General features: G+C 52.5%; 4 protein-coding genes across 8 annotated transcripts in view; 3 read left to right on the top strand and 1 right to left on the bottom strand.

Annotated features, from left to right (window-relative positions):
• Positions 1-5,699, top strand: part of LOC122384964 (protein O-mannosyl-transferase Tmtc3-like) — a 33,834-nt gene extending 28,135 nt beyond the window's left edge. The window contains exons 10-15 of the mRNA XM_043372832.1: positions 17-238; positions 2,135-2,228; positions 3,563-3,856; positions 4,241-4,522; positions 4,795-4,989; positions 5,281-5,699. Of these exons, the coding sequence (XP_043228767.1) occupies positions 17-238; positions 2,135-2,228; positions 3,563-3,856; positions 4,241-4,522; positions 4,795-4,989; positions 5,281-5,544 (1,351 nt within the window). The 3' untranslated portion in view covers positions 5,545-5,699. The remainder of the gene's footprint in view (positions 1-16; positions 239-2,134; positions 2,229-3,562; positions 3,857-4,240; positions 4,523-4,794; positions 4,990-5,280) is intronic.
• Positions 172-13,317, bottom strand: LOC122384933 (translocator protein-like). Of its 5 annotated transcripts, XM_043372769.1 has the most exons (6): positions 13,173-13,317; positions 12,438-12,547; positions 12,143-12,263; positions 11,876-11,970; positions 11,191-11,407; positions 172-273 (listed from the first exon to the last, which is right to left on the bottom strand). In XM_043372769.1, exons 2-5 carry the CDS (start codon positions 12,531-12,533, stop codon positions 11,234-11,236), a joined length of 486 nt encoding a protein of 161 aa, XP_043228704.1. In that variant the 5' UTR covers positions 12,534-12,547; positions 13,173-13,317; the 3' UTR covers positions 172-273; positions 11,191-11,233. The 5 variants fall into 5 exon arrangements, with proteins under 5 accessions (XP_043228704.1, XP_043228703.1, XP_043228706.1 ...); XM_043372768.1 differs by lacking the exon at positions 172-273 and having other exon boundaries at positions 10,448-11,407; positions 13,173-13,315; XM_043372771.1 differs by lacking the exons at positions 172-273; positions 13,173-13,317 and adding an exon at positions 12,807-12,825 and having other exon boundaries at positions 10,448-11,407.
• Positions 7,080-8,896, top strand: LOC122384932 (hydroxyacid-oxoacid transhydrogenase, mitochondrial-like). Its single transcript, XM_043372767.1, has one exon. It carries the CDS (start codon positions 7,360-7,362, stop codon positions 8,755-8,757), a length of 1,398 nt encoding a protein of 465 aa, XP_043228702.1. The 5' UTR covers positions 7,080-7,359; the 3' UTR covers positions 8,758-8,896.
• On the top strand, positions 13,267-25,720 carry LOC122384963 (breast cancer type 2 susceptibility protein homolog). Its single transcript, XM_043372831.1, has 14 exons — positions 13,267-13,386; positions 14,707-19,047; positions 19,427-19,515; positions 20,068-20,262; positions 20,513-20,663; positions 20,802-20,972; positions 21,301-21,508; positions 21,836-22,068; positions 22,515-22,661; positions 22,853-22,989; positions 23,365-23,611; positions 23,977-24,156; positions 24,653-24,839; positions 25,362-25,720. The coding sequence occupies exons 1-14, from the start codon at positions 13,384-13,386 to the stop codon at positions 25,718-25,720; spliced, it is 6,648 nt and encodes a 2,215-aa protein (XP_043228766.1). The 5' UTR covers positions 13,267-13,383.
• The last annotated feature ends 1,325 nt before the right edge of the window (positions 25,721-27,045 follow it).

Raw genomic sequence — 27,045 nt, 5'->3', positions numbered from 1 at the left:
TCGCCCCGCCCCCCAGACGGTATTCCGCCCTCCTCCGCGTCTGTATCTGTCTGCTGCTGGTGTGCCACGGCCTCAAGACGTACCGGAGGAACCAGGACTGGCGGGACGAGCTCTCCCTGTTCACCGCCGGACTGCGCGTCAACAGGAACAACGCCAAGCTGTACAACAACGTGGGCCACGTGCTCGAGAACCGGTCCCAGCTGCAGGAGGCCCTGGCGTTCTTCCAGCAGGCAGCCAGGTGAGCGATACGAGAGGAGCTGATAACACCGGCGCCGAGGGAACACAAATTGTGCGTTTTGTTTCGAGGAGCTGAATGATATCCATGACATGAGTATCTGAAAGCGGTGTAGCAATATCGAAAGGAGCAAGGTGGCTAAGGAGTTTAACCATCGAATATTAATTTTCTGCATTGTTTTTCAATCAAAATGAGGCACGAGAAAATTGGTAATTTCCTTGTTCTTTCAAACAAACAATTAAAAAGGAAATTGAATGCAGCATTAGCTCTAACATGCAAACTGCCAAGTACAAACTACCAACTGTCTACACTAAAATTCAAAGGACTGTTATTTCGCAGTGTTGCTTCTTGAAATGCCTTCCGCTGGGTGAACAGCATCACAACACTTTGGAAGCTTCTAGTGCATTTGCTCATTTCTTAGTCATGTCCGTCGAGTTTCCGGCCTCCGGGTCAAAGCTAATAGTGTTGCCGAGCCTCTCATGGCGTGAAAGCCGAAGTTTATATTATTTCAATCATGATGCTTTGATGTGTCAAGCAACTCTACCTAGATTCTCTCACAATGTCACTGACTATTTGCCAACTCACGGAAGCTTTGGCCTTTGAAACACGTAAACTAATCTAAATAGTAAGAACATCAAAACAAATCAACGTTTTAAATTGTAATAAATTATCCGAGCATACGAAGAAATGTCTTTAACACTTGAGAGCCATCATGATAACTTAGGGGAAAGTGGGGTAAGACGGTCAGGGTAGGTAAGACGGGCACCCCTTCTGCAGACCAAACCAATAGCGCTACGAGCAAGAAAAGTTAGGACCAGAATTGCCTTTCCCACTACACACCACCATTCAAGTCTGGTGAATTTGTGTTCAGTCGATAATCTTTTATTTTGATTTCTTTAAAACACTCATTTCATTGAAAACATCCATAATGTATTGTGCAAGCTTTTGTGTACAGCACTATAGAGTTAAAAACTCGCAATCACTTGTGGTACACTCATATGCCAACAGTGTTCATTTACGGCGGATTTGCTTTGTCTGCATCAAATTGTCCACAGCGAAAAATCGTGCTGAACTTCTGACATTGAGTTTGGGGTAAGACGGGCAACTATGAACCCAATGGGTCTGTAATGGTGAAAATATTTTTGTTGCTGTAGGAAAAAAGAAGCATTTCTAATAAGAATATGTTCGATTCCGATACTCACAGACATGTTAGCAATATTCCTTCGGCACAGTTTATTCTCGAATAATGAATGTGAAAAACGGTTCTACATGGCTTCTGAACTAGGGCCTATATAGGAGCATACGCCTTCTGCACGAATCTCGTATACTGCCATTTCCGAAGCACTTGAGACCAACGAGCGACTGTATAAATGCGGCTAATCTCGGGCATTTGTTGCGAGCTGCGCTGATCGGTGAAAGAAGCTGGCCGTCTTGCCCTACCCATGTGACCGTCTTACCCCATGGGGTGGGGTAAGACGGGTTTTTGCAAGGTTTTGCAAAAATAGCTGCAGTTTATTTGTTGAATCAGGTCTAAGTCTCATCTTCTGGCAAATGAAAGTAAAATGTCTGAAAAAGGTTTTCACCCAGTTTCCCGTTTCTATGATGTTTCTAACCGGCCGAAAAATGGCTCCAAAGTTAAGGTGCCCGTCTTACCCCACTTTCCCCTATGATAAAAGAGATGTCCCATGTAGCTAAAAGTATTTTTCACCGAGCATGCGACGAAAGCAGTTACTGTCCATAACACAGATTACCGGACCAGAAAGTTACTATCTGAAATAAATGAACATTGTGACGATAGAAGCAATGCAGTGCCCATTTTAAACGAAAAGTAACTGATAACGATGTAAATGGAGGCCGGCGCGACTCTCGACATGTGTGACTGACACTATTTGTTTGCAGGGTACAACCAGATGATATAGGAGCACACATCAACATTGGGAGAGCGTTCAACAGCCTCAAGATGTATCCAGAAGCCGAACATGCTTACCTCAAGGTAAGAACTCATTGTGAGCCTGGGTGGATTGTGAACTTCGTAGCATTTGCTGTAGGAGACATGCATGCGTGATTTATGATGGAAGTTGGCTCCGGCTCCATTATTTAGAGATGCAAGTAACTAATGGTATAAGGCGTAGGCATATGTAATAGCTCACGACAGCTCTTTCCAGCTTGGAGTGCATTTGATGCTTTCCCCAAGTTGCACATAAATACTAATACAAGGAATTGAATATAGACATTGCATTTGATGGATTCTTGACGGGAATTCAAGTCCGGCATGGGGCATAGCTAGTGTTGTTCAAATCAGGCGAAATGTGCTAAAGGCATCAACTGCTTGTAGCCATAGCTTCGTGCCTTTGAGAACGCCATCGTCTTGGCTGAGCGTTTCCCAGAACGTATCACTCATAGCGGCAACTTCTAACTTTGAGCAGCTATTTTCTGAACCACTAACTCGGTACCGCGAATCACTCACGGTGTTTTGGGCAGCAGATTGACAGCGGCGCCGCTCGGCCTGCCGGAGCGAGCCGAACTGATTTTCAATTGAGCAGGCCGCGCGGACCGGTGAATTCTGTCACCGCTTAGCGTGCGGACCGACTACCAAACAGACGTGCTTTGTGTTCCGACATTGCCGCCCCTGCAGTCTCAACTCATGCATTTAACAGAGCAGAAATGCGAATGGCGAGACGGTGTCTCAGCCAGAGTTAGCCGAGCAAGGGACTTTACAGAATGCGTGAACTTTAGACAGTAGAATCTGAACATTCCGCAAGGACTGAATGCAATTAAGTAGTTATATTGCTTTTCTTTGAAGTCAGAGTTTGGAACATCAAGCTAGGAATGTATTGCATGTCCCGGTTGTGTACCTTTCTGGCGGTAGCGTTGCGAAATGGGAGGAAATGTTATCACCCAGAACTCATTATTCGACACCTGTTGCAATATGCGTTGCGAAACGAACCAGTTGCTCCACCCTGGCCGTCCAACGGAGCTCCTTCCGACCCTCCGGAGGTGAGCGGTGGGTACACGGGCCATTAATCACCGCCGGTCCGACGCAGAGGTCATCACTCAGACGGCGCCGGCACGTGCCGTCAGGAGCGCGGCACAAGTTAGAGACGGCCCAGCCGATCCCTGCCGCCGCAGCAGCCCACTCCGGATTGATAAACAGTCAATCACGGTCCATGTTGACAAACCGAAATAATGAGATCAACTGCTGAAAGGGCTTCAGTTGGCGGAGACAGTTTCACATGAGACGGCAAACTTCACTGGTATGTTGGAAATACCAGATGCCATCGCCTGAGCCCACTGTGCTCTCCTAACCTCACCGAACTCATTCCATAGGCGCGGTCCCTGCTGCCGCGGCGCCGGCCCGGAGCGGGGACGCACCAGTCGAGGGTGCCGCCCCACCACCTGACCGTACTGTTCAGCCTGGCCAACCTGGTGTCACGCGACCCGGCGAGGCTGGAGGAGGCTGACGCCTTCTACCGCGAGGCCATCAGCATGCGGGCCGACTACACCCAGGCCTACATAAACCGTGGCGACGTGCTGGTGCGTCTGAACCGGACCCGAGAGGCGCAGCGCACCTACGAGACGGCGCTCTTCTACGACAACGATAACCCGGACATCTACTATAACGTGAGTATCGTAACACTCAGTGTAACACAGCCCAGGCATCTACTATGACGTGAGTAGCTACCAGCAGATAGTCCTTCACGGATACCAATACGACAATCTGCACACTCGCTGAAACACAAGTCACAGGATGCGGGATAACCGTGCATTTACCTTGCCGTGAGAAAACGAGTTAGGGATAAGTCGAACAGGAAATGCAAGTTTGGTAGGACGCAAACTGACTCGTGAATCAACTGTAACCTGAGTGCCGGAATACAAATATGTTCCTCGGAGTTGGTCCATCCGTATGTCCCAACATTTAAATACCGTGCGTTTGACCTGAGCTCTCCCTAAGCCGAATGTTGTGCGCCCCTGACCTGACCTGACCCCCCCTCCCCCACCTCCCAGCTGGGTATCGTGTACCTGGAGCAGGGCCGCCTGGCGCAGGCGCTGGCCCACCTGGACCGGGCGCTGGAGCTGGCCCCCGACCACCAGCAGGCGCTGCTCAACTCGGCCGCCATAATCCAGGAGTCGGGCGCGGCGCGACTACGGCCGACGGCACGGCTGCGTCTCCGGCGGCTGCTGCAGCTCACCCCGGCCGTGGTGGGAGCAGACAGAGTCCACTTCAACCTGGGCATGCTGGCCATGGACGAGCGCGACCTGCCCGCCGCCGAGACGCACTTCAGGAAGGTATGGACGGGACGGGAAGAGCAGGGACCAGGAGCACGACTTTTGCCGTAACTATTCGAGCTGTGCAGGAACTGAGCTCGTGCGCGAATGATAGGCTCGCCGAAATGACAGCTTGACGCTCGATAACGACAAATAATTATACACGATAAGCTATGCTTCATAGTTCATACTCCAGAGCGTCGAACTGAAATCGGTGTTCCGATGCAACAAAAGCGGAAATCGAACGGTCGATCCGTTCTCATCGCATCCAATCACGGCGTCTTCGCTCGCAGGCTGTGGAGCTCAGGCCCGACTTCGACAGCGCCCTGTTCAACCTGGCGCTACTGCTGAGTGACTCGGGCCGGCCTCTGGAGGCGGCGCCGTTCCTCCATCAGCTGATCAAGTACCAGCCCGATCACATCAAGGGACTCATCCTGCTCGGAGACATCTACGTCAGCGGAACGAAGGACCTGGACGCCGCAGAGCGAGTGAGTGGTGACGATTTCTTCTCGAAACGAAATGCTGCTATGCTGCTTAACGGTGCACCCTGCACCATGAACACTTCGAATCACGCAACTGTACTGAACTAGAATCATTGTACATTTTATTTACGTTCATAAATTCGTTTTACGATCGTATCACACTTGCCATAGGTACTCCATCACTTGCCAAGCCTCAGCTTTGTCTGTTTTCAGGGCTTTCAGATCAAGCCTAAATCTGTCATTACCACAATCACAAGCGATTCAGCGCTCTGACACCCCAATGCCCTTTCTCCGCAGTGTTACGAGCACATTTTGCGTCTGGACCCTGACCACGTGCAGGGTCTGCACAACCTGTGTGTGGTGTACGTGGAGCGATCAGAGCTGGCCAGGGCCGAGCAGTGCCTGCTGCGAGCGGTTCACTTAGCCCCTCACGAGGAGTACATCCAGAGACACCTGCGGATCGTGCGGGAGCAGCGGCGGACAGCGGACTCCCAGGAGGCGCTGCCGCGCCCCGGTGGCGCCGGCGCTACCGCCCCGACCGGCCGGGCCGCCGGCAGCTGAGGGTCAGTTCAGCTGGATTTTGTGTACAATGCCGCTACCAACTTTAAAAATAAACGGTCCGGTGGATCAATCAGGGTGTCATTGCAATGTATAAGTATCATTACTCGACTTGTGGGTGGGAGTCTTTGTTCACAAAACCAGAAGTAATGCCTAACAATTACGTAAAAAGTGCACAGCTGAACACACTAAGGAAAGACCAATAATGAAGCGAAGATACAATTCAAATGAATTTAACACAAGTTCTTTCATTTTCAGGGTTTGGGTTTACTTACCCCACAAATGGAAATAGCCTCTTTCGACAGGAATCTCAGGAACGCCTACATACAAGAGCTAATTCAACTAGTCGAAGCAAGTCATTAAAACTGAGACTCGGCACTGCATTTCTGGACGACTGTGAAACAGCCATCAGTAGTGCCAACCTTCGAACGCCTATCAGTGAACGTATGCCAGTATTGGGCAACACCCCGTCTCACCCGACGACCAAGTCATATCGGCGCTCCCTAACGGCCGGCGCTATCATAAATAATTAAACTTCCACTTTGTAAGATGACCAATGAACATGCTTTTCGTGCGAGACAGGTGGTGCGCTTTTTGAATTGTGCATTGTATCGTGCGGTGTCTTCAACGGAGCGGTGTATCACGAATGACTTGCATTGGTGTTAATACTGTTAATTCGTTCCAATGGCTGCTATGTGTATTGTTAGGTACGCGACAAGTGACAACGAAGTATGAGAGAAACGCAACGTTATTCAAGGCCATCAGTAGTTCAGGGGATGGTTGTTTACCTTTATGTATTGAGTTGAACTCGAAAAAGGACGTCTCATCGTTATGAAGAGTTTGTCATTGAACTGAACTGTTACCAATCACAAGTGTCCGACGTAAAGGCACTCAGCTCTCACTGCAGCAGTGCAAATATCCTTCCCGTTTGAGGGGACTGGCACCTTCTTCAAGGCTCGATCTCAAAGAGGCGAATGGCCGACGTATATGTAAAAGCGTTATTCAGTTTTGACTCTGAGTCGGAAGGGTTGCTGAAACAAAGGTCGTGCCGTGCGAGCGACAATGTCTGTGATACATTTAATATACATAATGCGCTGTAAAGTGTTCAGATATCGAAAGTCTTTGGTTGGAATAATATCCTAGAGGTTCAGCCCACACACCTCCTACCTAGATGGAAGGCTGTTATTTGTTCAAGTCCCGCTCTGACAAACAGTCAATCCCAAAGTAGATCCGTCTTATTGCAGTTTTTAGGGATTGGAAGTTTTTATATTCACATTACCTCATCTCGCACGCACATACTATTCGAAATATCTGAGGAACGTTCAATCGAAGGTCTTGACACGGCAAGAATAATCAACGAACGGATAAAAAGTCCAGGCGTAATGGTAGTCTAGCTATATCTGTATAAGCCACGATCGCATGTCGCGGTCACGCAGGTTTGTTTACATTTCCCCGCCCGGCAGCCGAGCCCCCTGCCCTGACGGTTCACCGGCCTCCTGACTACCAACGCGGTATCGGCGCCTGTCACCGCCAAGGTCGCGAGAGGGGCGGGCCGTGGGCGCCGGGTAACCTTGAACGTCGGGCCGCCGAGACATGTGTGTTCAGCCGGGCAGGACCGGATCGGACCGGACCGCGGCCCAGTCGCTCCCTGTGCCGCGCCAGGAGAGTTGTGTGGAGAGTGATTGCCGACAACGACCGACCAGAGTTGACATAAGCCCTCGCAAGAAACGAGCAAACGCCTGCAAACACCTTTGTGAGTTGTGTGGCGACTGGTTTGTACGTGACTGCACTGCGCTGTGAGTTCGCACCGCTGCAGCGATGGCGTCGGGCCGCGGCCGCGTGCTATCGATGCTGCAGGCCATGGAGCGTGTGTCGTGCCGCTGTCCGGCACACGGCTCCGGAGGGGCGGTGCGGCACACGACCGCTACGCCGCCCTCCACCGACTACGCTTTCGAGATGGCGTGCTCCAACATCCGCTATGGACCCGGCGTCACCCAGGAGGTCGGCATGGACTTCAACAACATGGGCGCCAAGAAGGTGTGCGTCATGACCGACTCCAACCTGGTGAAACTCTCGCCTGTGAAGGCGACCCTCGAGTCGCTGCACAAGCACGGGGTTAACTTCGAGCTGTATGATGGGGTGCGGGTCGAACCGACCAATGAGAGTTTCGAGGACGCCATCCGGTTCGCCCGGAGTCAGCCGTTCGACGCTTTCCTGGCGGTCGGAGGAGGCAGTGTCATGGACACGGCCAAGGCGGCGAACCTGTACCTCTGTAACCCCGAGGCGGAGTTCCTCGACTACGTGAACCCGCCGATCGGAAAGGGCAAGCCGATCCTGGGGAAGGTGAAGCCGCTGATCGCCGTTCCGACCACGTCCGGAACTGGATCCGAGACAACAGGAGTGGCCATCTTCGACTACCTGCCACTGCACGCCAAGACGGGCATCGCCAACCGCGAGCTGCGCCCCACGCTCGGCCTCGTCGACCCGCTGCACGCGCTGGCCATGCCCGAACGGGTGGCCTGCTACAGCGGCTTCGACGTGCTCTGCCACGCGCTGGAGTCGTACACGGCCATCCCGTACAACCAGCGCTCGCCGCGGCCGGACAACCCGATCCACCGGCCGGCCTACCAGGGCAGTAACCCCATCTCGGACGTGTGGGCCGAGGCAACGCTGCGCATCATGGCCAAGTACTTCCGCCGCTCCGTGTACGACGCCGGCGACGTCGAGGCGCGCAGCCAGATCCACATGGCCAGCGCGTTCGCCGGCATCGGCTTCGGCAACGCGGGCGTGCACCTGTGCCACGGCATGAGCTACCCGATCGCGGGCATGGTGCGGAGCCACCAGCCGGCCGACTACTCGGCGCAGCACGCCATCATCCCGCACGGCCTGTCCGTGGTGATGACGTCTCCCGCCGTGTTCCGGTTCACCGCGCCCCTGTGTCCGGAGCGACACCTGCGCGCCGCCGAGCTGCTCGGAGCCGACGTCACCGGCAAGAGCGCCGCGCAGGCCGGCGAGGTCCTGGCCGAGGTGCTGCTCGACTTCATGCAGTTCATGAAGGTGGAGAACGGCCTGTCGGCGCTGGGCTATAAGTCTGAGGACATCCCGGCGCTGGTGCGCGGCACCGTGCCGCAGCACAGGGTCACCAAACTGGCGCCCAGGCCCCAGTCCGAGGACGACCTGGCCAAGATGTTCGAGGATTCACTCACCGTTTACTGATGGCCCCCATGGTGGCAAGTCAGTAGCATGGCCAGATATGTGGTGCAATAAACGTGGGCGCTGCGTAATGCGCGGTGCATTCATGGTCCAGGGATCACGTGTTCATTCCGTGACCTTCTAACAATAATATAGCCCAAAAATATCATTCTGCGTTTTACCTGAGATGACGTGAATAGCTACTCCTGCCGCAAGCACCTTTATGCTGCCACAAAAAAGGGAACTTGTATAAATTCGTTAACATAGTTCGCTCGTTTTAGCTGGCGGCCAAAAACTGTTTTCCCAGCAATTGCCTTATCTGCGACTGTAGTTGTAATTATCTCAAGAGCCACTTACGATTGTATAACCACCGAGATCCGAAAGGTCCTGATAGTGACCGGGACCAGTGAAATGCCAGAGTGGAGGGAGACCGATGTATCAGGATAAAAGCGCGTCATTAACCCGCGCCCCGTAGGGGGGGGGGCCGAAACGGCCCCTCCCTGTCCTTTTCGGTCAATATCTCCTAAACGGCTGGAGATATCGCCACCAAACTTTCAGGACCCCTCCGGGCATCAATTTTACACATTGTGACCAAAAATTTTTCCAGAGGCTATGATAGGTTGGCCACAAATGACGTCAGAGTGACGTCATGTTCTGTCATTTTCGACCGAAAAAAGACCTTCGCGAGAAGACCTGTCAGGACTACAGCTTTGAAGATACAGAAAAATGATCAAGACATAAAAGGTGTAGAATTGACAGGGCTACAAAACTGCTATCTCGAATTTTTGAAATTTTTGAGTTTTGACCCCCAAAAATCAAAAAAACATTTTTTTTGGATATATTCGCCAAAAAATCCAAAAAGTTTTTTGAGTTTCGAAAAAACCGGAATATATGTGATAGTGCCTACCGTCTTCTATCTACATACCAAATTTCAGATCGATACCTCGTTTTTTGGCCAAGTTATAGCGAAAAAACTGTTCAAAAATGATGACGTCAAATTTTCAAACTCAATTTTTGGCAATTCTAGAACTCGTAGAGCAAAACGAAGACCACCATTAGACTCCCCGTGACGAGCTGCATCGAATCGATACCCATTTTATGCAAAAATATCAACTTTGAAATTTGACCTAATTTGACCTGACCTTGACCTGACCTTCACCAAAACGTGACCTAGGCTGGCCCCAAAGGCTGCCTAACCAACATAATCGCATTTGTCATGTAAAATGGACCATAAAACATGTATCACACGACGCATTCATATTGTGACCCCCGGTGACCTGACCTCGCTGTGACCTGACCTGGTATCAGTGACCTCAGATAGCAAAGTATGTGTTTGACGAACAATGTACCATCGATGGTTTTCAATAAATTACCAATTTACTCGCTTTCACAGCACATTTCTTGAATTGCCTGTGAACGGTGGAAATCTGACCTTTGACCTGACCTGTGACGTCATCAGTTTGACCTAGGTCAATGAAATTTGGTCCCAAGGTAGTTCCCGGGTGGGGCTATCGAACGCCGTTTGAATTTTGAAAATCGGCCGGTAACTTTCCGAGATCTTAGGGGGGGCCGAAACGGCCCCCCCCCCCCCTACGGGTGGTAGGGTCCGCCGGTAGCCCTACGGGGCGCGGGTTAATGCATTATGTAACCTTCGCTGAGATTTAGGGAGCTGTAATACAGCTGGTGATGAGTGATTATTCAAAATGCACGCAAATTGATAGCCATTAGCACAAAGCGCAATTATATTTCAATGCTAATAAAGCAGGCAATCACAGTTGATACATTGTACCATATATGACTTGCAAATGTCAGAATCGGTTAGATCACACTGACATCATGCAACATCCTACGTTGAACCCAAAAGTGCCGCATTTCTCCTGGTTTTCCAAAACCCCAGTGAATTACGGGCAAGTTTGGATAACATATTTCGTTGGAAGATATCGCTATTCTACTTAGACAAAAAAAAAAAAAAAAAAAACGAGAAGCGCTAGATAACTGGCAGAAAAGTACCCTTGCCCATATTCAAAGTTACTGACCATAGAGACAGCTACAGCGCTCTCAAAACTAAAAGCGTCAATCAGCGGTGCCATTTTTGCAGCACTCCTTCGGCGAAGACGGTCACAGCGTCAGCAAATCTATAGCTTGAAGGTTAGCATCCAAGATTCCACAACCTTATAATAAAATCACCATGGAACACCCAAAAGCTTTGTACGATATACGAACCATATGATGGGCATGCAGGACAGCATCATGTTTAATATGCACAAGACGATGTTTAAAATCCTCTGCGGGATTAAAACTCAAAAGCAACTTACGAAGAAAACGCATGGGTAATTAATTTGACACATTTTTTCTGTACTAGTAGTACCTGCTATAGGTAATGTATCGTATAGGTATAGTCGGATTCAGCTATTTGAGGCAATCTATTACGACTTCTTGATAAAAATAACTTCTTACTTTACGAACCACTTGGTGGAAGCGCCCGCACTCTTTGCGGCGTCTACTCAGCCTTCTTGTCCTTGTTCAGCTTCCAGATGAAGTAGTTGAGGACGGCGGCGAACCCGGTCCAGCACAGGTAGGGCATCATCAGGTAGGAGGCCGTCGAGTTGATGGGCTTGAAGGTGACTACGCACGCGCCCACACACGGTAGCATGGCCATGATCTCCAGGAACGCCTGCGGACAGAAACAGCGACAAAGTGAAATGGACAGAAACAGCCACATATTCAAACATGCAGAATGTGATGGATGCCCTCAGCACCTTACGGTACAGAGAAAACGGTGATGTCATTCACATACTTACGATACCCACAAACGCGCTGTTCGGCGGCCGGCTAGTGCTCTTGCCGGCGCACATATACGTGCTCGTTGCCCCGGCAACGGGCTATTGACCAATGAGAAGCGCGCTCCGGGGGGCACAGGTATATGAAAAATCGCAGTGACATTACACTTTCCACGCCTCTTATTGGTCAATAGCCCGTTGCCGGGGCAACAAGCACATATGTGAGCGCCGGCAGAGTGCTAGCCGGCCGCCGAACAGGGCCCAGAGGACGACAACGACAAAATCGCGTTCAACACTCGGACTTGGCACAAAACCAAGACATGAACACTTGGAACGCAGCGTAATAAAAATACACGGCTTACCAGCCCGCGTCGATGAGCCCCAAAGAATATCGGAGTCCATGCCCAGTTGAGAGCTAGCTGTGTTGCGTAAAGGGTCAGCGGCAGCTTGGCATCTCCTGGAAAACAAACTCAATCACTGACAGGCACTGGCAGACCTAGCTGGGGTGGGCAATAAGGAGGGAAGGCTGGAGGGAAAAAAGTAAGCATTTGTGGTTGAGTGTTAAAACACTAAAAAACTATTTTTCATGAGCTTGCACACATAAGCCGATAGGCCATAGCCAAACTCACCCTCAAAGCCACCTCCGTCCTTCCACACCAGGTAGGATGCATATCCCATGCCAGTGTACAGGGCAGTCCAGGTCGGACCAAACACCCAGTTGGGCGGATTGAAAGAGGGCTTCTTTAAACCCTGAAATAAAGAAGCACCGAAACTGTTACAACACATGTAAAAACTCCCCACTAAGCACTTCAGCATAACTAATAAGTAACAATTACAAAATGAAAATATCGGACTGCCACAAGTAAATCTGCCGTACCCTCTTCAGAGTTCAGACAACAACCACTTCATGCAAGTCAATCTCACCTTGTACCAGGTGGGAACATTTTTGGACGTTATCAACGCCCCAGCGATTCCTCCTATATGAGGCAGCCCAGTGGCCAGCAGCCATTCGTAACCCATGGTGATTCTGTCCTCTGGGGATTCACACAAATAACCATTTCAATGAGCATCATGAAACATGTGAAAAGTTATTACAAGGGTGAAAAACACTCAGCGGAAAAACTGATTGTAAATTAAGATCGAAAAATCAACCCTATATCAATATCAATATTTGCTAAGTGTAACAAGGCTTTAACAATATCAATATACCTAACTCAGCAGTTCAGCACCCACTCTGCAACTACACACACGCTAGCCACGCCCAAGAGGGCCACGCCTGCTTCACGAGATCACCTCACGAGCTACGAGCCACGAACCCTGCACGAACCCCCCATGCAGTGGCAAGAATCGGGATAAGGAGGCCAGCCGCCAGCGCGCCCAGCGGGCATTGGGATTTGGGCGACATTGCTGTTTGCAGCTATTGTGCTTTGAATTTTAATGCTATTATCTACCATTTGCACTCAAATTTCGAAAAGCAATGCTGCTAATGTTATGAGGTGGTGGGTTATCAGGAGTATGAAAAATAACCTCTTGCTCATATCTGAAGGTGGTGGGTTGTGTAAGAATACCGTGGTTTGTAACTCACTTGTATGTGATAATAAAAAAATAAACCAACAAACTCAAACTGTAATTAAAGTTGCAGATTGGATAAGTACCTACCTATTGCTCATGTTTCACAGTTTCACATTGACTTATCAATGTTGGACTTTTGTGGTTGATTCACTTCTTCACCAGGGTGTTGTTCGGTCACAGTTTCTTATCAGCAGGCTGCAAGCATGCTGCGATTCCGTGGCTCCTCATCGGTCAAATTCACGTAGTCTCTTCATTTCATCAATGAGAGGCCAAGAAGCACCAGAAATACCTTCCTTATATGGTAAAAATCGACAGCATGCTGACAAAAACAGTGACTGAACAGAGCTGTGGCTTAGGGCCTGTTCCAGCGCCTCCAGAAGAAATTCTTGACTGGAGGCTCTACCAGAGGTTTTACTGGAGGCGCTGGAACGCAATCTGGAGATTTCTGGAGATTGGCGTCATAGATACCAAAAGAATGACGATTGTTCTCTCTTGAAACGCAAAATTTGTTTTCAATTTTAGTTAAAAAGATAAATAAAATTATAGCAATGTAATTTTCTTTACATTCAAGTTGTAAAATAATCAGTCAAATGTCCTTTGTTTACATTCGTGATTGTCACATGTGCACCATAATTGTAGACCAGAGCCTCCAGAGAAATTTGGACCTCTCAACTCTCTGGAGGCTACTGGAGGTTTCTGGAGCTTTGGCGAGAGCTTTCTGGAGCTTTCTGGAGGCGCTGGAACGCTCTCTGGAGGATTCTAGAGCTTTCTGGAGCTTTCTGGAGGTTTCTGGAGGCGCTGGAACAGGCCCTTAGACCAAATTTTTATGAAGAACCTCAGGTTGATATTTGAGAATGTAAGGTACTGCCTGCCAAGTTTTGGGGCTGCAGCAGATGGTGGGTGTAAACTTGAGGGTCATCTTGGCAGTGCACATAGCAATAGTGGCAGTGGCAGATCGAGATAGATTTGAGTTTTGACCACCCACCTTTCCTAAAAGTTCACTAATGGAAATTGTTGCACATTGAAATTTTTGGAAAACATCTTATTATCAAACTCAGGGTATGACTTGCTGGCATTGGTCAGGCCCTACATAATATAAGGATGTGGAACATTTACTTTGGAATTTGTCCTGAGTTACATTTATTTTGGAATTTGTCTTGAGTTTTCTTATAATCCCAATCAAGCTATATATTCTGGCCAAAACTGTGAAGTAGTTGTTGTCAGTTGCTTCAAGTGCCCTCTGGTAACCCATATCCTGTAAATTGAACTGGTGCAACTGTCAACTGGTGACACAGGTGCTTTATGCTGTATGTGTTTATTTTATATCTGGTGACTGATTTTTCATCCTATTACATGGTACAATTTTATGTGTCTGTTATCATAAGGGTAATGTTTGAAGAGGTAGGGAAATGCTTGAAGCTAATGCTTCTAGCTAGCTATAAGGGTAATAGCTTTGCACCATTTACTGATCATCATTTGCACAATGCAACACAGTTGTGGTGAATAAGTTTCAACCTGTCATCCACGCCTGCTTTTTATATTATGCATCTCTGCCACTTCCTTATCTCATTTCTTCACAATCATGTTATCATCTTACCTTACTATCATCTTTTCTCACCAGGTGATGGAGGAGGATGGCATTGTCTGGGACTCAGAACTGAATGCTGCATTCTGGGATGAAGATGCAGCACCACCAATGCCACCATCAAGCTGCCTAGCTGACAGAAGCTCAACGCTGATATCAGAGCATGCTGCCCCAAAGGGCCTCAGCCAAACCAGCAGTGGGGTAAAGCAACTGCCACTAGTCAGCTCAAACCATTCTGATGTTTCTGGCAGTGCCGCGACAAATGTTGTCCCGCAGTCCTCTGGCACACCGGCGGCGGCGACCCGTCCGAGGGACTCCTCTCGGTCCGCGCCGCGCGTGCGCCGCTTCCTGTACCCATCTGCGAGCCAGATCGCCCGCGATACACCCGACAGACGCCGTCGACCGAGACCCGTCATCGCCGCTCGGAGCCCGCAGACGCCGGCAGATCAGCGCCCCGCGGCGGCCGCAGACGCGGCGCTGACTCCCGCGGAGCAGCAGGACGTAGAGGCCTGCCTGGTCACGGCCATGGAAACCCTCGAGGACGACGGCGATACGTTCTTCACGCAGTGTCGAGTCAGGGTGACTCCCGACCGACCTAGTGCGACGACGGTGGCGCGTGGTGAGAAGACAGTGAAGGGTGAAGAGCGAACTCCATCCCTTCCCTTTCGCGAAGTGAATGAGGCTAAAGAGAACATGGACACAGTCTGTGAGCCCATGGAGACCACTGGTCCTATTCAGCTGGCTCCTGACAGCGGCAGGGCAGAATGCTCCGGTCACGTAGGTGTTCATGCCGCGGGACTCGGCTCAGCGACGATAACCTCAAGTCGAGGTACTGTCCCCAGTTTACAGTCAGTGGCGGGACAGTTGAAAACCCCGCATACTGCCTCCCCATCTGTTCAGTCACCAGCAAGCATGATCCGCACCGACCCCAACAACACGAATAACTCGAACCGGCCAGTGACATCGGCACCCGGCAGGACGTCCGCCGGGTGCGCCCTCCCGGCGCTGGGGAGCGAACATCGGACCCCCGCCGGACGGCCACCTGACCGTCATGGACGCGTCCCGCCAGCCAAGCGCTTGTGGTCCGCCGCCGATAACGCTGAGAGTGAAAATGATGAACCCGGCTGCTCCCCGGTCCTGTCCAGTCACAAAAAGAGGCGAAGACGTGAACGCCGTCCAGACGCGGTTCTTGCACCACAATCACCCATGGAAGTGGTTCTGGAAAAGAGCAAGAAAGTAGAATCAATCGGAGCTGTTGGTGCTGACAAGATGAAGAATCCAGGCGTGCTGCCCCCACTAGTTGTGCCAGAGCCAGCATTAGGAGACGATCGTGGAAGTTTCGCCGGTTTCAGCACTGCTTCCGGACGTAAGCTGGCTGTCTCCGATCAGGCGATGAAACGAGCCGTCGCTCTGATGCGAGAGGTTGATGGGCCATCAACTTGCGGCGACTTGTCCGCTCCAGCAGCAGCTTGTCGTGGCATGAATCTCAACAATGACCCTATGAGTTGTGACACAGACTCAAACGCGGACACAGCAGTGCCGGTGGTTGTCTCGAAAGCTGTCTTGGAAAATGCCGAGCACGTGTTTGCTGATCACATTTCTGATCCAGCTATTGAGATAGATGTTTCCATGCGCTGTGAACTGAAGGCTTCAGGTGACAGTGCCACAATTGAAGAAAATGTCATGTCTGGCCATGTAGGCTCTCTCAAGATCGTGACAGAACACCGTAATTCAAATCCTGAGATGCAGGTTCCTTGCGGATTTTCAACAGCTAGTGGGAAGCCTGTCAAAGTATCAGACGCGGCGCTGGAAAAGGCAAAAGCGTTTCTTGACGAAGATGTGAGTCAATCATTGAAGGCACGAAGCGTCACAGAGTCCCAGCCTGTTGTTGGCTTTGCAACGGCAAGTGGGAAGTCGGTAAAAGTTTCAGATGCTGCCCTCAAGAAAGCCAAAGCAATGCTTGATAGTGAGTGTGACGCGACATTGAAGGTGGACAACGTCGCAGAGCCTCAGACGAAGTATCCTGTCGGCTTTGCAACGGCAAGTGGAAAGTCTGTGAATGTTTCAGATGCCGCCCTAAAGAAAGCCAAAGCAATGCTTGACGGCGATTGTGAAGCGATGAACAATGTCGCAGAACCCCAGACGAAGCGGCCTGTTGGCTTTGCAACGGCAAGTGGGAAGTCTGTTGAAGTTTCAGATGCTGCCCTCAAGAAGGCCAAAGCAATGCTTGATAGTGAGTGTGACGCAGCATTAAAGGTAGACAACGCCGCAGATTCTCATTCAGAACGTCCTGTTGGCTTTGCAACGGCAAGTGGGAAGTCGGTAAGAGTTTCAGATGCTGCCCTCAAGAAAGCCAAAGCATTGCTTGATAGTGAGTGTGACGCAACATTGAAGGTGGACAACGTCGCAGAGCCTCAGACGAAGCATCCTGTCGGCTTTGCAACGGCAAGTGGAAAGTCTGTGAAAGTTTCAGATGCTGCCCTCAAGAAAGCCAAAGCAATGCTTGACAGTGAGTATGACGTATCTTTGAAGGTGGACAACGCCGCAGATTCTCATGCAGAACGTCCTGTTGGCTTTGCAACGGCAAGTGGGAAGTCGGTAAGAGTTTCAGATGCTGCCCTCAAGAAAGCGAAGGCAATGCTTGACAGCGATTGTGACGTTTCCTTGAAGATTAACAGCGTCGCAGAGCCTCAGACGAAGCATCCTGTTGGGTTTGCAACGGCAAGTGGGAAGTCGGTAAAAGTTTCAGATTCCGCCCTCAAGAAAGCCAAAGCAATGCTTGATAGTGAATGTGACGCATCTTTGAATGTGCACAACGTCGCAGAGCCTCATGTAGGACGTCCATGTCAGCCAAATGTAGGCTTTGCAACAGCAAGTGGGAAGTCTGTGACTGTATCAGATGCTGCCCTGAAGAGAGCCAAAGCGATTCTTGACAGTGTTGCTAATGATGACGAATCATTGAAGCCAGACAACAACGCAGAATCTCGGTTGGGGAACCCTGATGCTATTGCCGGAACAAGCGGTGGTTCCGTAAAGACGTTACCAAATGTGAGGAACGTCGAGACAATTTGTGATGATGATGAAACGATGCCAAGCGAGAGTGCCTTCCAGGAACATCGGCGGCCTCACGGTGGTTTTTCTACTGCTGGTGGAAGGCCCGTTGAGGTGTCCAAAGTGGCTATGAAAAACGCAAAAGCTGTGCTGGACAGTATCAGCCATGAACCTTACGCCGACCCGTCAAGCGGACTGGCTGTCGATCGTCCTTGTGGGTTCACCACAGCTGCCGGGAATTCCGTCCAGGTATCCGAAGACGCCCTGAGGAAGGCCAAGGCGATGCTGGCAAGTGTGGAGGAAACTATGGAGACCGAAACTGTCGCACAAGACTCCTCCACCACTGGTGAACGACCTGAGCCAGTGACGGATGCTGCGTTGAAAAAGCCTCGAGCAGAACTGAGCAGTAATGGTGGCTTTAAGATACCAAACGTTGATAGATGTGCGCGACCGGGGCTGAAGCGTCGCCGACCAGTCCCGGCCCACTCTTCGGTTGATGGAAAGCACTCCGTAAGCGAAACAACGAGCCATGGGGCAGCCGTCGCACCAGTCGTGACAACTCTTCGGCAACCTAAGGTTCGGTTCCTTTGCCGTGACAATCTTTCACATGATAATGCGGATCTACAGTCGGACGCTTGTGCGTCCAAGACAACGAGTACTGCAACCTCTGCTCCAGTCGCAACAAGCCGTGCTGCTCCTGTTGAAAGCCTGCGTGGTCGTGGAGGAAGCTCACATCGGACATCTCACATCGCAACGAGCCCGGGACCACCAGCGACAGTCGTCTCTTCTGACCACGATCATAGCGATTCGCGGTGTGTCGATGACGACGCCGAGTCGAACACGGTGGGCCTGACTCAGCTGCTGGATGACCGGTTCGAGTTCACCCAGGTGGTGACTGATCGGCAGCGGCTGGCGGAGGAGGAGCGCTCCACCAGCCCGGTGCTGGGCACGCCTAGGCGCGCCGGACGCCGGCGCCGCTCGGCCCAGCCGGCCGTGTTCCGCACCCCGTACAGGAGCGGACCGGCGCCGCACGCACCGGCCAAGGAGTCGCACACACCGGCCGCTCCGCCGCCGCCCGAGCCTCCAGCGGTCATGGCTGCCTCTCCAGCCCCAACTGAGAGCGCCTCTGGAGACGGCAGGCGGGAGGTCCGGGCGGAACAGCGGCGGCGGCAGGCGGAGCGTGTGGCGGCGGGAGCGGACCGGCGGGTCGTCCGATCGGTCGGCAGTCTGATGCAGACTCGACAGGAGGCGGCTGCGGTCGGCACCGGGAGGAAGTCGCTCAGAGAGGCGCTGGGACCGCGGCCCGCCAACCTCACTCGGGACGAGGTGAGTGGCAAGGGCGGAATATCGGCTGGACGTATGTTAAGGCTGATAAAGACGCAACTATTGCATGAGGCGTTTCACTGTCTTGAGAAAGAGTGGTAAAGCTCGTGACAGGAACCCCGGAACTATAGCAGTGTCCATTCTTTGTAAAGGGGTATCTGGAGTCTAGCATGTATCGCGTGAACAATACGGCTATGTAGCGCGCATAACTGCTCGAATGACCTGTACATTTTTCTCTCTTTGTATGAAAGGTACTCACCTTCTAAACAGGCATCAGCCAACTGAATGTGAATCGTTTGTTGTTGCTTTGCGAATTACGTAAACCTGGGTTATGTGAGGCTGCTGTCTTCAAGATCACACTGACCTCTGTCGTCTCTTGCAGCTGCAATCACTGGACGTTCCTGCCGAAGTTCTGGATGTTACTTTCGCCTCCGCGCCCTCGTATCGCTTCAAATGCACCGAGACAATGATGTGAGTCGGTTATCGTCGTAGGCACTGACCTACGTCGAAATCACCAATCAATCTGGCGTTTTATCGGTGTTTTATGTTTATTATTTCTAGTAGTTGTGAATCTTGTGCTCCTAATTTAGCTTTTCAGGCAGTGCACACTCGAGCTATCTATCTAAATATTGTCTATCAAGAACCTAGGTAGCTAGATTATGGTTATAGATATATTCTCGTCTAAGTCTTCGACTCCTCGGATTCCGCTCTTCGAACACCTGCACTCCGTGGCTCTGACCCGTCTGGCACCTGGCCCACTATTCTGACTCCTCTGACCCGCTATTCTGACCCCTCTGACCCGCTATTCTTGACCCCTCCGACCCGCTATTCTGACCCCTCTGACCCACTATTCTGACCCCTCTGACCCGCTATTCTGACCCCTCTGACCCGCTATTCTGACCCCTCTGACCTCTGGCTTTTGACCTTCCTGACCCGCTCTGACCTCTGATCTCAGTGACCTTACTGACCCGTTCTGACCTCTGACCCCTGTGACCCCTCTGACCACCGTTCCGACCCTCCCAGCTCCGCGGACGGGTGTGTGGTGGTGCCGGCCGACGACGATACGGTGGGTGTGGCCGAGCTACGCTCCGCCCTCCTCTCCTCCTGCGGGGTCCAGCCGAGCCTGGTACCTGAGCGATGGGTGGAGAACGCCTTCCGACACGTGGTCTGGAAGCTGGCCGCCTACGAGCGCCAGTTCCCAGATGAGATGGCCGGCAGGTGGGTACGGCTGGGCTGGATGGGTGACGGCCGATGAGCCTGTGTGTGTATGCGGGGAGGGGGGATACTGCTCGTGTTGTTAGCTTTTAGATATGTAATGCTGCACAGCGTACCTAACAGGATGACCACACGATCGCTGAACGATGCTGATGATCCAGCTGTAACATTGTTGTCAGGAACATCTAACGCAGATATCCATTCATCTGCCACCGTCCTCACGTATAATCTCTTCCCGCCATCCCCTCTCCAGGTGTCTGACGGTGGAGGAGGTGATTCGCCAGCTGCGGTACCGCTACGACCGAGAGCTGGACCGATGTCAGAGGCCGGCACTGCGCCGAATTACCGAGGGCGATGACACCGCCGCCAAGACGCTCATACTCTGTGTGGCTGAAGTGAACACGGTAAGAGCACATACAGACATGATGCAACTCAATGCAACTGTATAGTGTATGACGTTGCGTAGTGTGTGCCGTTACTGATCATGAGTATAGGCGTATGTCAGCACACCGGCATGATGCCTTGTTTGTTTACGTTTTCAGACGGCCGAGGGAATCCGCCTGGTGGTGTCGGACGGCTGGTACTGTATCCCCGCCCAGGGAGACTCGGCCCTACAGCGGCTGGTGCGGCTCGGCCGGCTGCGGCCCGGTCTCAAACTGGCGGTGCACGGCGCCGAGCTGACCGGGCAGCAGGAGCCCTGCTCGCCGCTCGAGGTGAGAGACGAGGGGCTGTGAGTATCTTACCGGGCAGCAGGAGCCCTGCTCGTCGCTGGAGGTGAGAACCGAGGGGCTGTGAGTATCCTACGGGACACCAGGACCAGGAGCCCTGCTCGCCGCTCGAGGTGAGAGAAGAGCGGTACAGAGCTCACCGGCCGGGCTGCTGAGAGGGGAGAGTGGAACGGGCGGTCTGTTCGGTACTCGACTTCAGAAAGTTATCCGTCGGCTAGTCGACTGGGGAGGAATGAAAGCTGCTGGTTGTAGCTTATGCTACGGCTGCTTTAGTAGTTGTCTTATAAAAGAACCATTCCGTCCCGTTTCGCAGGTTTCCTCAGAGACGTTTCTGCGGTTTTCAACCAACTCGTGTCGTCGCGCGCGCTGGGACGCGCGGCTCGGTTACCATAGCAACCCGGCGCCGTTCGCCAGCTGTCTGAGCGCCGTGCTGCCAGACGGCGGCTCGGCTGCCAGACTGGACGTCGCTGTGGCACGGGTGTACCCGGTGCTCTACTATGAGAAGGGGGAGAGCGGTGGAGGTAAGCTGAATTGAAAACTGGCTTTTGCTTTTATTGAGAGACTTTTTGACAATCAGCAGTCCGTAAGTTTGTGAAATGGAACATTTAGACACACCTTAATCTTTTATATTCGTCCAGTACCGAATCCACTTCTTTGAGTTCATGGATGAAACTTTTTCTAAAGCTAACTTTTTCTAAAGCTTTCTTTTTCTAAAGCTTTTCTTTGGTCGAAGGTCTACTTGACTCCTTAGCTTCGCAAGTCTTTGTGCTACGATTATCCCTCACCTGCCGTGTCATCATCCCCTCTCCTACATCGCGCATCACCACCCCACCCCCACCTCTCCCCAGTGTTCCGGACGGCGCGCTGTGAGCGGCGGCGCGCTGCCGCGGCCGAGGCGGCCCGTGAGTCCCGCATGGAGCGCCTGTATGCTGCTGTGGAGCGGCAGCTGGGCAGCCAGGAGCGGCCGGCGGGGGCGGGGGTGGTGCGCCGGCCCGTCAGCCGCGCCGCCGTCCGTCAGCTCAGCACCGGACAACAGATATACGAGTGTGTGGCGGCCGCCGCCGATCCTGGCAGCGTCGAGGTGAGGGGACGAGGGGATGGTGGAATGTTGGGAGAGGACAGCTGGGAGATGAGTAGCTGACAGGATTAGTAATTGGTTAGAGGCTCTGGATGACCGTGAGTGAGGCTGAGCAGCAGGTTTTGATGCTAATATGAGTCGCTGCTGTATCCGCTGTCTATCCGCTGATGAAGCTAACTATCTCTGTCGCCCCTGGCCTTGCTGTCCATCCGCTGATGTAGCTGTCTGCCGCCCCTAGGCGTTGCCAGTGCATATCCCCTGCTATAGCTAGGTATTCCTGTCGTCGTTTCCCCTCCCCCCAGGCGCTGTTCTCTATCTGCAGCTGTAGCTAACTATCCCTCAGCTGTCCCAGGCGCTGTTATCTATCTGCTGCTGTAGCTAACGCCCTCTGACGTCCCCAGGCGCTGCTGTAAACCGCTTATATAGCTAACGACCTCCGACATCCCCAGGCGCTGCTGACGGACCATCAGAAGGAGCTGGCGTCCGAGTACCAGCGCCACAGACAGGAGGAGCACCGCGGCAGGGTGGAGGCAGAGTTCCGAGCCCGGCTACAGGAGGAGGCGCAGGCCCTGAGGCCGGCCGCGCCGCTCCTCAAGGTGGGGCGCAGGACTGGTCTGTGGGTGGTGCGATCACACTAGCTCACCGAGTCTGTAATTGGGTAGAACATTGTCCATTGAACATGTGTATGTCGTGTGCTGTTTGCAGCATATGTACGTACATCTACTCTACCATGCTCGCCACATGTTCGCCACAGGTTACTGACGCCCCCTCGGCCCAACCCCACTAGATCCGGCTGGCCGGCAAGAATAACGTGCCCGCCAGTGGCGCCATCCTCACACTCTGGCGGCCGTCGGACGAACTACAGACGTTCCTGGCAGAGGGCAAATCCGTGTCCCTACTGGGGGTGACTGCCAACGGTAAACGGTACGTGTGACGATTAGAGACTAGAAGCGGCGGGCTAGGATGTGCTGTATCGGCACCAGTGAGCTTGTGAAAAACGAAGTCAAGAGTTTTGTAGGTAAGACTAGTGGTTTGAAAACCGAATTATCCCACTATTACATATTTGTAAATATTTGGTATCCGGCGTGGTCTTTTATTTAGTTATACATCTGTTCGCATCGCCACCACCCGGCCGTCGTAACAGCACGACATCCCTCCCACCCGGTAGTATCTGCAGCCTGCATGACATTTTCTCCAACACCGTCCCCACGAAGCACCATGTTATCGTGCTATTCTCTCAGCACCGACATGACACCTCCCTCCACCCAGTTCTAACACCGCTACTCCCCCGCCCCTCAGTAACGGCGTGCTGCAGCTCTCTGCCGGCTCCCAGCTGCGCGTCCAGCCGGGCCCGGCCGGTCTGAGCTGCCCGCCGCGCGTGCTGGCCTCGGCGGTATCGCTGGCCGCCGGCCGGCCTCCGTTCGGCGAGCTGGACGTGGCAGCCCTGGTGGTGCGGGTGACGCCGGGAGCGGCGGACAGCCAGACGGTGCACCTCTGTGACCGCGGGGGCACGCTGCTAGCGGCCGTCTGCTGGCCAGGACTGAAGGTTAGCGGGGCAGGGAGGTGGCCGGGACGGTGGAATAGGTCAGTGGCCGGCCTTCGTTTGAGTGGGGTGTCGTAGGCTATGCTGGTAGCGAGATGGTTGTTTTACTACAGGTATTCGGCCTTGAAGTTTGAGTGGGCCTGTGTAGACCGGCTCTAAAGTACTGTGAAATGCTACCGGGGCTAAACAATACTATGCTATATGCTACTGACTGTTGAAATTGTAGTTATTTACGGTATAACTTAACTTCCCCAGTCTATCTATCATACATCAGTGTATGTCTAGTCAATCATAATATTTAACTCCGGTTAGTTTTTTTTTTCTACCCACCACTCCCGACAGCCGACAGCATAACCTCTCTGTCGCAGTCGCTGGGTCTGGACGAGCTGGTGGTGCCGGGCGCGGTGCTGGCGTTCTCCAACCTCCAGCTGTGCTCCGCCGGCGCCCGGCCGCCGCTCTGCTCCCTGTCTGACCGGGCAGAGGTCAGCCGGCGACCCACGGCGCGGCGCCTGAACGACGAGCTGAGACTGCTGGTCGAGACCATGACGGTGAGACGGGTGATGGTTGGCACCGGTGGGGGAGGGAGGGAGCGATTATATCACACCTGTGTGGGTGAGGGAGGGAACAAGGGTTGCTGATTATTATACACTGGCGAGGAGAGGGGGAGAAGGGCTGACGATGTCACACCAGCTAAGGAGGGACCTGAAGAGATACACTGAATGATTGAGCTGAGAGTGACTGGTGGCTACGATAGCGGGTGAAACCGACGAAATCACACCTTTGGCTTACAACGTTTGGCAGGTGTAATATGATGTAGACCCTACAAAGTCTGCTTTGCAATGGCTTATCAGTCCATCTGCAATTATTCATCGTATGTTATCTGTCTTGGAATTCGATAGAGGAAGCACATCTGCTTGTGAACTCACGATTCATGCGTCATGGAAACTGCAGCGCAGCTGGCCGGACGTAGCTATGCATTTCCGCATCTGCTCAACGATCTATTTCCTGTTCCCGTCGCTAAAACCCCGTACCTCTCCTTTACAGAAGTGCTCTGATTTCGAGGCGTCCGCTGGCGCCGCGCTGGACTCGGCGCTGGCGGCGGCTCCGGGCCGCACCATGTCCCCGGCGGTGGTCGGTCCGTTCCGGTCGCCGGTACCGTACGGGGCGCCCTCCCCCGGAACACCGGGCGGGCCGGGACAGCCGGCCGGCGGCGGCACACCCACCGGCGCAGGTAAAGCCGGGCACGCTGATGTTTTTACATTGGCGATAAAGCTGTTTATCAGTAACGGAATCAAATAAGTGGATAAACTTAACTGGGGTATGCAGCTGCAGCTGTGATTGATTCACGTATTTCCGATGTGACTCATATGACCTTTGCCGGAAATCAGCTGTTTGATGGTGAGATTGTGAATATTTTAAGGAGTTTGGTGTCCTAAATATCCAGCAATTCATTCTGTTTCCACCCTAGCAACTGAACAGTCGCATTTACGGGTTCTTTGTTCACTTCGGGCTAGAACGTAGGCTATGAATTTTTTTTAGTAGGGAGTCATCGTTTTCCACCCGTGGGACGTTGCCGGTTGCCAGCTCTGACCGTCTGCTTCTTTGCTCTGTCTGCTAGCAGGCTAGAGCCTAGAGTCTGACTGAGGCGGTGGTGTCTGACTCCTACTGACTGCTCCTCTGCATGTCAGCAGGCTGGAGTCCCGCCGATGCGGCGTTGTCTGACCGTGTGTTTCTCTCCCCTGTCTGCCCGTAGGCTGGAGTCCCGCCGAGTCTGCGCTGTATGCCGGCGCGGACGGCGACGGCTCGGTCCGACCCGCCCAGCGGCGGCTTCAGGCGCTCACTCGGTACGGCCCTGCGCCGCCCATCAGTCCCCTGGTGTCGCCCGTGCCGGCCGGCCTGCGCCGCCCGTTCCGCAGCCCGCGCCCCACGATCGGCGACCACCGGCCCGGCGCGGCAGTCGGCGGAGCCGGGACGGACGGCGGGACCGCCGCGTCCACCACCGCCGGCGGAGACAGCGGAGCGGCGGCCGAGATAATCCGACTGGCCAAACTGGAGCTGCCCTCGGCGGCCACCGACAGTCCGCCCATCGAGCCCGAGTCCCAGCTGGTCTGATGTGGGATCGACGGGGCTTCGAGCGGCTACATCGTGTACCCCAGTCCCCGCTGGTCTGAGGTGGGATCGACGGGGCTTCGAGCGGCTACATAGTATCCCAGTCCCCGAAGGTCTGGTCGAGCTGAGCCCCTGAGTCCCAGCTGGAACGGAACATGGGCGGGGCCAGTGTAGCCACTGAACAGTTAGACATCCATCTTGGAGTCTGGCAGTGGAAACGGGTAAACGATACCGTTACTGGTCCAGAGAATGACCAGTGTTGATTGTCATACACTCATCACCGAGCTTCCTGAAAGCTGCTGAGTTCTACTCACGCTCCGCGTGCCTTCCAATTTCCATGGTGCAGGGATGTTCTGGAACCTGATGTGTACCCGTTCAGTGCCTTGCCTAGTATGAGCTGTAGATCGGCTGTGAGCCCTCCGCTGTGCGGCGGCGGACGCTAGTCTATTTGTTTCGCCATTATTTGTTGTCCGAGCGCTGTGATATGTCCGCACTGCACGAGTACGAGACCACCGTGATATTAATCGTGCTGATGTTCAGTTGAGTCGGGTAACGCCTCGGATATTTGTCATGGTGCTGCGCTGAAGTGCCGACGGTGGTGTGATGATAGTTGCTTGTTGATCGGAATACAATGCCTTTTGCCATGAACGCGTGCAGTTGTTACGTATTTCCTGCCGAGTGCTACAAATCCGTGACTGAAGGATTGGCCGGCAAAAACCTGTCCAACGCTTATCAACAATTTTTTTTTTATTCCCTTCCCCCATTTGATGTGTCCTCAAGATACCGATCAAACTGAGTTTGAGTAAGGAAGCCGAACAAATGTTTTTATCAATTTGCTAATGTGCGACGTTTTGAGTCCGATGCGTTCCAAATGAAAAAGAACGTGATTTGGATTATGAAATGTTTTGCTTTCAATTAAAACCATTTTGATGGTGCCACGACACACTTCCCCCAGCCTACACCTGATAATGATGATGGTTTCGGCATGACCAAAAAGGAGTCAAAAGGAGTCCTCTGAGAGCCATTTGAGCATTTTGCTGCAATCTGACCCGAAACAGAAGTGAAGTAGAAATGGCCTCTTGTAAACGTATTGCTAGAGGAATGAATGGTCATCGGAAAATCTATGACGTAATAGTCATCAATGCTCTCAACAGTTTGACTAGTCGCAGCATTCAGGAGGTTCATCTGAGTCAAGTGGGGAAAATGTAAAAGTTGGTCCGATGACGTAGTCGATCATTTCAGTTTTGTTTTCTTGAGGGCAGTTGAAGGAGCGCGCCGGAATGGGTGTGTATCAAATGTACCCAAGTACAGTCGGACCCAAGATCCAA

This window comes from Amphibalanus amphitrite, unplaced genomic scaffold (assembly GCF_019059575.1).
Source record: "Amphibalanus amphitrite isolate SeventyFive unplaced genomic scaffold, NRLGWU_Aamphi_draft 000204F_arrow, whole genome shotgun sequence".
NCBI lineage: Eukaryota > Metazoa > Arthropoda > Thecostraca > Balanomorpha > Balanidae > Amphibalanus > Amphibalanus amphitrite.
This window is presented reverse-complemented; position numbering and strand designations above follow the sequence as displayed.